This window comes from Chenopodium album, chromosome 19 (genome assembly GCF_948465745.1).
Source record: "Chenopodium album chromosome 19, dcCheAlbu1.1, whole genome shotgun sequence".
In the NCBI taxonomy this organism is placed as follows: domain Eukaryota; kingdom Viridiplantae; phylum Streptophyta; class Magnoliopsida; order Caryophyllales; family Amaranthaceae; genus Chenopodium; species Chenopodium album.
Window position 1 is genome coordinate 1,542,682 of NC_137852.1, and position 11,313 is coordinate 1,553,994.

Genomic DNA, 11,313 nt, shown 5'->3' on the forward strand with positions numbered 1-11,313 from the left:
GTTTGTCTATATGGATGTTGCATGTTTGCTTTATGACTATTTGCATACTATTTCTGCCTATATGTGTTTTGTTCTATGCTTTGGACACAAACCATTATCATGGTGCTGTGTTTAGATATGTATATTTGTGTGCATTAATTTTGATGAACGCCAAAAGGGGGAAAAGAAGGCAAACTCAATTGTTGACAAGCTCTCCATCCATCTAAGTCTAGAAGGTATAAATTTTTTTTTTTTTTTTTTTCAGTTCCTTAAATTTTTCTTTTCTAGTTCATTTTATTTTAAGTTTTTCTTTTTCTAATTGTCTTTATTTTTTTATGAGTTTGCTTAGGTTTGTCATTCATCAAAAAGGGGGAATATTGTTGATCTTAAGTTTTGATGATGACTCAAGGAACCTAAGCAAACCCATAAGGGCTTTAACATTTGTCTATTAGCTTTGAAGTGTTGACAGGTTTATATGCTACGAAGTTCTAGAGTCAGAATGGAGCATGGAACAAGGTCAAAGGAAGAGCTTTGGACAAGGATAGAAGACAATCAGAAGCCAAGTTCCTTGAGTGAGGAACTGAAGCTCCAGAGTCGAAGCTTCACTAAGTTCCAAGGAGTCTATTGTATCTTTAATATTTATTTTAGGCTTCTTGTATATATGTTAAGTACTTTGATTATTGATAGGATTTTAAGTGGATTGAATTTCAGTTTATAAAGATTTTATTTTCCTTGTTTAAAAAAGATTCTATTTTATTTTCGGAAAATTATCTTTTATTCTATTTATTTTAAAGATTTTCTGTTTTAACTTTATCCTATTGTTTTGGAAAATCTGACTTGGTAAAATCTTCTTTGAAACTCTTTTAACGGTTCTTTTACTTGGTCAAGGAGGTTGAGATATTTAAGGAAGCAGTAAACCATTTCCTTCAGCTTGCTGCCCAAGCCTCCACGAACTGCACTTCCTAGTTTCATGGGAGTTGTGGTGAAGTGGAAGTCAAGGCAGACGTGGGAGTTTTTCAACTGATTTCCTCTGGTATAAATAGAATTAGTTTTCTATTTTGAAGAGTACACTTGAGCATTACAATCTTCTAAGCTTTTCGAAAAGAGTGAAAATCCACTTAAGTCCTTGAGTGTCTTTGTACTTAGCATCTTAGAGTTTTAATTCGAGTTGTATTGGGAAGAGTTTGGGTAAACTCTAGAGTGTGTAGATTGCTAGCTTTGAGTGAAGCAAGGAGAAAGAGAGAGATTTGAGAGCTCAACTGATTGAGGGATCAGTTGAGGGGGAACTTAAGTTCGTAGAGGAACTTGAGTTTAGAGTCTTAATTTGTAATAGGTTGTTTGCCCTATTATTATTAAGAATTGAGTTTAAAATCCCTTGTGGTCGTGGTTTTTCTTCTTGATTAGGGCCAAGAAGTTTTCCACGTAAAATCTCTCTTGCACTTTAAAGTTTTTGTTTGAGTTTCTTTTAGAACCACGCAAAATTACCCCAGTTCCTCCACAATACAATTCACCCCCCTCTTGTATTGTTCATTCGAGTCAACACACTTCTTAAAACTTTTTTTTTGACCTTCTTACAACTTCTACTCCGTAACTCTGATTGTAGTTTTTTTTTTTTTTTTTTTTTTTTTTTTATTTACTCTGTATCATCATCAACTTTGCAATTTAACAATGAATACTTTCCCTCCAATTTCCCCTTCTATGACGTCAGAGAATGATCACCTCGTTATACACTCATTTTAGGCCCAATCTTTTGTAATAGCCAACTATTTGAACAAGAAATGTTAGAAATTCAAGAACATCACGTCATATACCGAGTAAATGGATATAGTTAACTGCATAATTGCATTAGATTCAAATTATTGGACTTAAAATTTTGGTTGAAAAAGATTGAGATTTAAATTACAAGAAAGTGGCAAAAGCCTATAAGTGATCGTATTGATCAAGTTGTTACTTAAATCAGGTCATATTCAGGTTACGGAGTTGTACACATATAATCGGAATGATATCGATTATCAAATGTAGTTAAGATTTGTCAAAATCCATTGATATTGAATAGATTTTTACCAGGTCTTATATACGAGACAATCTATAATTAAGTGACATCCAGTGATGCATTCTTATTTATATCATCACTTAGAGTCTTAGATTAGTACACTAAAGAAAGCTTACAAATTAAACACATAACAACCTTCCTAGTTAAATCAACCTACTACATAATTATAATCCTAGTGAAGCATCTACAATCTTCCCTTCCATGTGAGCATAGTTTCCATCCTCTTGCACAATTTTAGGCTCCCTTTTGTACACATAAGCACTTGATGCCCATAAAAATGCCCCCATATTCACAATAGCCAACCCAAACAAGAACAAGTAGTAGTAGTCCAAGTGACAATCATTCAAATTGTTACCTATCCATCTCTTCCCCCCATTTTTACCTGTCAACTTATTTACCATGGTAATGAGAAAACTATTCAAGAAGTTTCCAACTCCAATCGCGCTTGTAAAAAACGTTGTCCCTAGGCTTTGCATGTCATCCGGTGATTGATCGTAGAAGAACTCAAGCAAACCAATGGAGTTGAACACATCCGCCACACCAATAAGTACATATTGAGGCAATAGCCAAAATATGCTCATTGGAACCATATCATTTTTACCTAGTACATGTTCCTTTTTAATTACATGCATTCTTTGCATCTCTACCACGTAGGCGAATGCTATGGCCACAATTTGGATGATGCAACCAATGCCTAGTCGTTGGAGGATGGTGATCCCTCTAGGATTGCCGGTTTTTGCTCGCATGAAGGGCACGAAGTAGCGGTCATAAATAGGCACGAAGAGGAGCATTGATAGGGTAACGAAGCTAGTTAGGGAGGCGGCCGGGACTTGGAAGGTACTTCCTATGTGACGGTCTAGGGTAGTTCCTTGTTTAACAAAGAGGGTGTTGATTTGAGCCCAAATTGTGCTTGGAATAAGGAGTACTAGCCATATCATAATCATCCCACATACTTGCTTTGTTTTCTCAACTTGTGCTTCTGTGCATGGGAGCCTTGAGCTACCTTCTTTTATTGTTGCCTTGTCCCAAAACCTACAGCACAAATGATACTTATCAAATTATAACACATATCATACTCGACCACTCGTGCTAATGTGCGTGCAACAATACTTAAAAATTACGTTGCATTATTATAGAGTGTAGACACCAGCACGTGACTTTCCTAACTAGTAAAAACACATTCAAAATTCATATTGTAAGTAACTTTTTTTTATTATTACTATTGTCGGTTAAACTAGTCGGTAATTTTAAGTGTTTAACAAAAGCATATTAATTAATTGCATGTACTATAGATAACATCGTTTTATTATGAGGAAGGTAGGAAAGGGCTTGTCACAAATTAAAGGAATCATCCCTCCATCATAGGATATAACATCAAGCCAACTCAAGTTGAGGTACGGTTGTCACTTTCATGATGTATATATTGATCTGGCCTTTGACACTGATAAGATAGTAAAACTCTTCCATCAATCGTGCTATGCATGTATTCTAGCTAAGGTATTTGCTTCCCTAGTCGATAAGTAAAGGGATTAATGAAACAAGACCACTTTACTACTTTAGCATAAAGCCATAAACTAACTTTCATAAATTTCCTCCGTTTTTAATACTTGCAACATATTAAATTTAGAAGTTTTTTTGTGTTAAAAATTGTATTATTACCCTTTTTAAAGCTCATACTATAAAAGCTGTGACATCTAATGCATACAGATTATTAGGTATTATGAGAAACTTTTGTTTAATTTAATTTGTATATTCTTGTTTAGACGATAAGAAAAACTCTCATATGAGCCTTGTAAAATTTGACCCCAATATACAAAGATTTGAAGTCGAGTGGTTCAAAGCAATACCAGCATTCCACCACTTCAACCCGATACATTTAAGGTTTTTTTTTTTTAATTAAAAAAAAGCTTTTTATCCTCTTCCTCTCTCATTTATTGGATGTGGACTCTCCATGTTGGTACAATAAATCGTTTTAGCATTATTTTTTTGAGACAATGATGTTGATATCAAATCAAATGAACAAACCTAGCATGTCGACTGAAAAAACATTAAACTTACAAAGAGGAACTGAGTAGAATAAAAAAACGCTAGGTACATGATTAAAGGACGACGCAAAAAGAAGAGGAAAAAGGAGGGAAACAACTAGTAAATGACAATAACAATTTAGAACCAACCTCGTATGGAGTACTATATAAAAATAAAATATAAATAAAAACCAAACCCAAAAAAAAAAAAAAAAAAAAAAAAAAAAAAAAAAAAAGGCAAGTAATATTGCAATATTCAAGGGAGCACGTGTATAAATTTACGAGTGGAAACCTAAATACAGTAAAAATGTAAAGGACCATACTTTAAACATTTATCCATTCTCACAATTTCCTTTTAATGATAAAAGATTCTTCCTAGTGGCTCACACCTAACTTATTTGATTTGTATTAATTAAAGTTTATTTTAACATGGTCAATATTTAGCGATATAAAATTTCAAATTTAACAATAAGGTTTGATCTAAACTTATTTTTCTAATCTGATATAATCTACGGACTAAAACTATTTTTGCTAATATGATCCGAAACAAGTAATAAGGTACTCATATTTAAATAAAGTGTACGTCAAATAAATAAATAAATAAAAAGGTGAACAAAACATTGAAAGTTTTTTCCAAAACTAAGGAAAGACAATTTTAATTAATAAAATAACGAATAAAAAATTAAGTTATCAGATAAAAACATCGATACATTGAAAGGTTGAGGTTAGAGTACAATTCACGTTTATATCACAATTCAGTAAATGGGTGGCTGCCAATAAAATGTATAAAAGGGAATCTTCAACTCCAAAATCTAGGTATAAATGAGCCTCAACCAATAATCTTGGAAGGAAACAACTTGCAAGAGTGCCCTCAATCACAATGCATCTTCCCATCATTTTGAGGTCCATTTATATGAATTTAAATGTCAAAAGCTACTACTCGTACTCGATTAGGGATTTAGGCCATCTAGAAAATCATAAATTGTAGTACAATCGTACTAACTAATCAACTAGCTTCTGGCATGTATAGCAATAAGCCAATGATATATTGAACAATACTATCGATTAATAAACTTTGGGATACGATAATTGTGTAGGCCCATTTTTCGCCTTTTGGTCCACTAAGGTTATTTTCATTTCATTCTAGAAGGGTAATGTAATTTGAACCTTAAAGATTTACTTAGATTCAGTTTGAATCAATTTTTTTTTTTTTTCCTCATCTATATTGAATCATAATTGATTAGTATATGAAATAAAGTAACCATAACCTAGCTTAATTAATATGTTGACTTTTATACATTTTAGAATGCCCAAAAAAGGTAAAAAGAATCTAGTAATACTGTTCAGCACTAAAGTCTAATAATAATACTCCAAATCTACATTAATACGGAGTATTTAGATAGTTCCATTTTATTTGTTTTTCAAGAGAAACAAAATATGTCAAAGGTAGAAAGAATTTGGACACGCATATTTTGACATAGTACATCTAAAAGCATGATACACATTGAGAAGATATGATCATAGGACATGCCCCAATAATTTGGGTTCAACTATTAGTACAATTCTAAGAAGGAATAATGCACATGCATCTATTTATGAATGGATGGCCTAGAAATAATGAAAATGGGCCAACTACTGTACGCTTTTATCCTTTTTCCTAGGCTTCATAGTAGTAGCACAATCCCAGCAGTACCCGACAAATTGGGCCCATTAACATTTACTCATAATTTCATCAATGAAAAATGTTGTTAAAACGTACGTACTTTTACTAATTCTACTACACATGAATCTCAAATATCAACACCAATGTTATAAATGAGCCTCAACGAACCATAGAATCAACTATAATATTCCAACATAAACTGGCTACAGCTTGCAATAATGCAATTGTCCCTCCTCCAACAAAACATGTTTCCCTCACTCTAGGGTCTATGTGCAATTTAATTTGAAAAGGTCATTATTCAATTTAGTAGTACAAAAGGACCGAATCTTTTTTTTATATAAACTCGGATACAAAGTGCATCCATGAAGTATTTTGAATTTTGTGAGATGTCTTTTCATGAGTTATGAACAATAATGTAAAATACTGTGTTACTAAATAGTGTATAAAATTACATACGAAACGTAAAAATGTCAAAGAATAGACCAGTATTTGAATTAACTAACCTGAAAATCGAAGGTCCATTTTCTAGGGTTTTTCCATCGGTGATGTAGTAAGGTGGTTGAACCTCCTGGTTAGATTTGGCAGGAACCTTAAGATTCCAATTAGCCATTGAATTGATAACAACTTTCACAATATCTGCTGCAGGGCTCTTTATGTTTTTAGGCTTGTGTCGATATGTTGGAGTTCCAAAATAGAACACCATTAAAGATAAGATGAGGGCAATGGTAGGGATACCATAACCTAACCCCCATCCCAAGTTTTCTTGGATATACACAAGCCCTAAAGTGGCAAATAAACCACCTAAGAAGGCACAAAACATCCACCAATTGAAGAAAGAGACTTTGAGCTCTTTCTCACATGGATCAAAATCGTCAAATTGATCTGCCCCAAACGTCGAAATATTAGGCTTCGTGCCTCCAGCGCCTATGGCAATGATGTAAAGGGAAGTGTAAAACAACACGACCGGAAGTGAAGAGCTAGTGTTGCATGTTCCATTGATACAAGTTGGTTTGAAGGACTTAATAGAAACAACCATTGTCAAGAGTACCATGCCCTGTCAAATATATGTATAACTCAACATGAGAAATTTGTTGATTAACTAATTGATAAATTAACTTTCGAGTAAGTAGTATATGGAGTACATGACTAGAAAATTTTGCAGTAATTTATTAGATCAGACGTACTTAAAATTACTAATAATCTAGAATATATTTCAAAAATACATAAAATAGATTATCATGTAGCTAGGTAAATCATTAGTAAAAGATGTTTTTTTATATATATATAAAAAAAAAAAATAATAAAAAAAAAATAAAAAAAACTTAGAAAAAAAGTGTCATAATATTAAGTAGTGTGTGCTTCTATTTTGCCTTCGAAATTGGTATAGTTTGACATCATATATAATGTATAAACAATACATTATTCTTCAGTGGGCCACAATTGACTTTGAGGCTATGAGATCCCATTGAGCAAAATATGTGTATATAGAATCTTATCAATACAATTTTTTTTTTTTTTTTTTTTTTAAAAAAAGACACTTTACATTATTGTTAGTTTGGTACACATTATTGTGGATCACAAACACACAATCTAGTCATGTTCTAAAAAGAAAAGTCTTAGAAAATTCGTATAATTAATCATATAATGCCATACGCTTATTTAATATAATAAAAACCAAGACTTGTAAGTTGTAACCTCTAAATTCCATGATTAATCATTCTCTACACCAAATGGGTTAAAGCAAATTCTTTAGTGATGTCATGCATATTTATGTAAAACCATATGCTTATTTATAATATAATAAAAACCATGACTTTAATGTCCTAGATTACCATGATATTAATCATTATCAACAACAAATGGGATATGCATTAAGCATAGTAAATTGATTAAAAATCCATATTTTAACATTTTAATTAGTCGACTAGTCGTCGTAAAATAGACAAAAATACCTAACCCTACCAAGAATCATGAGCTATTTCACTACATTAAGCATCATTCGTGGAGAGCAATGTTCCAAATCCACATCCATTTAAATCGTGTCCTACGCATTTACTTTGAATAAGACATTCTTTTTTGGACCCACAATTGATTCTAATTAAAACACTGAAATCTGTTGATCAACTAGCTGTGGTGGGAAGTAGAAGACTATGAAGTTAACATATTTGCGATTTATTAGGAAATATATGAGGCTCAAAATATGAGTAAGATTGTAGGAACATAGGCTTGATCATGGAAGAAGTTCATTTTTTTGTTCTCTTGTTTTCAATCTTCGGAACTAACTATAAATTCTCAAACAAAATTCAATGATCCTACCGTTCCATCCTAATTACGTTAGGTTTATAGTACAACTTGACATCAAATTGTTTTGTGACAACTGACAACTAATATAATAATATACTTGACGTGAGTTTTTTTGCGTTCAGGAAGACATACGTAGACCAAGATTAAGAGTAGTTTATTTTGTGTCACCAACAAATAAAAAGTAAGAGTTTATTTATAAAAATCATAGACTCTTGTAACGTGAAATTGGAGATGATATTAATATATATGAACATAACAATAGCTATATATAAAAGGAATAAAGTAAAAGTGATCGTGATTTAAAAATAATAAATAGATTATAACGAAAAAGTGAGTAGAACTTGTGAAAACGAAGAAAGCATAAAGAGTAGCAACTGCATAAGATTGAATAGAAACTTTACCAGGACATAGATGAGAGAAGAGATGGTGAAAGTCCAAAATCTACCAAGATAAGCATCGGCGATGTAAGCACCAAGGATCGGTGTCATCCATACAACTCCATTCCAATTATTCACATTTCTGACCGATGAAATAGTGTCTTCATGGAGTTGGGTAGTCAAATAAACCACCAAGTTTGACGCTATCCCATAAAAGGCCATTCTTTCACATGCTTCATAAGCTACATACAAGAGTAAAAACAAAACACATGCATATTTTTGTAGCTAATGTTAGTATATGTTTATATAAATGGAAAAAAGCTAAGAGTAAAAGACATGTATCTAAATGAAGAAGCTTACTAAGAAGAAAAGCACAAGCCTTCCATTTGCCCGTCTTAGAGGCGATCACGGGCCGGCCACGAAGATCCATGGTGCCATCATTGGTGAAGTCCTTAGTGTTGGTTTCCAAATCCATAATTTTGGGTAGAAGAGAATGAATGAAGTTAGTTCAAATTTGCATGTAGTTTAATTTGCTAAATCACTAATTAAGCTAGCTACTTATTTTTGTTTGCTTTTGGTTGTGAGTGTGAGTTGAGTTTGTAGTTTATTTTAGAAATGGAATGGAATGAAAGTAGGTAGCTAGGTAGATAATTCACACAATATAAGAGTGGAGGTCGTGGGTGTTAGACTATAAATAGCATTGGAAAAAATCCCTTTCCTTTTTTTTTTTAAAAAAAAAAAAAAAAAATTTCCCCCTTTTCTTTATAAAATTAAATCAGTTTAGCATTTGTGTTATATAAACAAGACATTACTTTTTTTTTCTTTTTTTTTTTTTTTTTACACAAGGACGACTTTAACAATTATTGTATTTATTGTGTGTGTGGAAAAAAAAAATTGTATGTATTGAACTTGTACAGAAAATAATTTGGCAATTATGGGAGATTATTGACTTTTTTTTATAAAAAAAGTACATGAAAATAGAATAATAACGGTTAAAAATGACATTCTTATTTAACAAGATTTTAAGTATATAATGTGAATGACTTTATTAAATTTATACATCTTGTATGTCCATTCAATCTTACTTATAAGTCAGATTGATTGAGAGTGAGAACAAGGAATGAAAAATAAGCCCAATTTACTTATTTCTAGTTTTTCCAAACACATGTACCACCATTATCTTACCCTTGACCTATGCAATATTTACGAAATTCCTTTCACCTTATTGTACTGTAATTAATCTATTTTTTCTTACACTTAACCACTTTTTAAATATATTTCTCTTATTTTATATCGTAATAAATAAATACCTTAAAAGAAATAGAGGAAGTAATAATGTCGGCTTAGGAAGAAAAATGTAAAGCGTAGAATAAGGTTTTTTTTAAGAGGTGGGCTGTTGCATACTTACTCTACTTGCATATAAGGTCTCACGAGGAATTTGGACTTGATAAGTTTGGGAATACACGGCATATACCCCAACAATTTGTCATGTCAGTGTTGACAGAATTGTCACAACCTCTAATAAAACTTCCTAAAATTTGACCAATCCTTTGTGATAAGGTTGTTTGGGGAAGTCCATTATATTGTGATCATCATTATCATTCACTTTTTATTTGGGCGGTTCTTCCATTTTACTTCTTCTTGTTGTTGATAATGATAAATTTCATTATCATTATTCTAGAGATGATCGATGGTCCATGCTAAGTCGGTTCTACTCAATTTATCTTGTTTTCAATAAGTATTTTATATTTGGTAAGTTTAAATAATACAATATAAGAATAGGACTAATAAATTTAGATAAGATAGTAAGAGAATTAAAAATATACATAAACACGAGCTAGGAAGTTCACATAAAGATAAGGGCCATTAAATTCTAATAAAGTATACAAGGCCCTATATATATAGTTCAATAATGCATGTAAGATATACTTAGTAAGTTCAATAAGTTAAGATAACAACAAAGAAATTCAAACAATATGAGTAAAAATCAAGTAAAGGGAATAACATTTCTTCTTTTAATATTAAATAATCACACATCGATGGTAGGTCTAAGGTGGGCATGGGCCGTGCCGGCACGGCACGGCAGCCCACTTGTGGGTCGTGGGTCGTGCCGTGAACAAAAATCTTGAAAATTGGCACGGCACGGGCACGATTGTCGGCACGCTGGCATGACCCGCCGGCACGTTATTTTATAATTTACTACCTCCGTTACATATTATTTGCAACGATTAGACATTTTTCCTCTCTACTTTATGTCAAATCGTTGCAAATAATGTGTAACGGAGGTAGTATATACATCGATTTTGTATAATATATATATATTTTTTTTAAAAAATAAATTAAAAAATCTTGGTGGCCCGAGGTACGGCACGGCCCGCCAAGCACGTGGGCCGTGTCGTGCCGTGGGCTAGGGTGTGCCAAAACTTGGCACGGCACGGCACAGCACGGCCTGCCACCAAGCCGGCACGACACGGCACGAGCCTCACCCCGGCACGGCTAAGCACGGTTCGCGACGGTACGACACGACACGATGCTCATTTTTAGGTAGGTCTAAGATGTTCAAGGGTGAGCATCATTACAAAATTATAGCTCAATTTTATTTTAATAAATGCTACGTACAGAGTATATATTTCAAACTAAAATAATGTATACTTTGTATGGAGTAGGTCATAACATGTTTTCAAGCAAATTATAGCCCATTAAAAAAAGGAAAAAGTTATTAGCTTAGAAAACCAAGCATATAAAAAAAGAAAAATAATAGAAACATAAAACAAAATACCTTTTTTTTTTTTTTTTTGAAGGGACATAAAACAAAATACTTATATCTAGTGTATGCGAAATTAGATTCCGAGGCATAGGACCTTGTTGACATATGAAATATGAATATTAGAATATATGATATGCATGTGAAGC

General features: G+C 32.4%; 1 protein-coding gene across 1 annotated transcript; it reads right to left on the reverse strand.

Moving 5' to 3' along the window:
* Window positions 1-1,970: 1,970 nt before the first annotated feature.
* Window positions 1,971-9,129, reverse strand: LOC145595373 (protein NRT1/ PTR FAMILY 5.1-like). Its single transcript, XM_081651770.1, has 4 exons — window positions 8,761-9,129; window positions 8,425-8,642; window positions 6,223-6,773; window positions 1,971-3,064 (listed from the first exon to the last, which is right to left on the reverse strand). Exons 1-4 carry the CDS (start codon window positions 8,873-8,875, stop codon window positions 2,197-2,199), a joined length of 1,752 nt encoding a protein of 583 aa, XP_081507896.1. The 5' UTR covers window positions 8,876-9,129; the 3' UTR covers window positions 1,971-2,196.
* Window positions 9,130-11,313: the final 2,184 nt, after the last annotated feature.

Coding starts and splice junctions, on each gene's coding strand:
- LOC145595373 (XM_081651770.1), bottom strand. CDS start 8,875: ATGGATTTGGAAACCAACACTAAGGACTTCACCAATGATGGCACCATG. Junction 8,643..8,760: donor GGCTTGTGCTTTTCTTCTTA/GTAAGCTTCTTC, acceptor TCTTGTATGTAG/CTTATGAAGCATGTGAAAGA. Junction 6,774..8,424: donor CTTCTCTCATCTATGTCCTG/GTAAAGTTTCTA, acceptor TATATTTGACAG/GGCATGGTACTCTTGACAAT.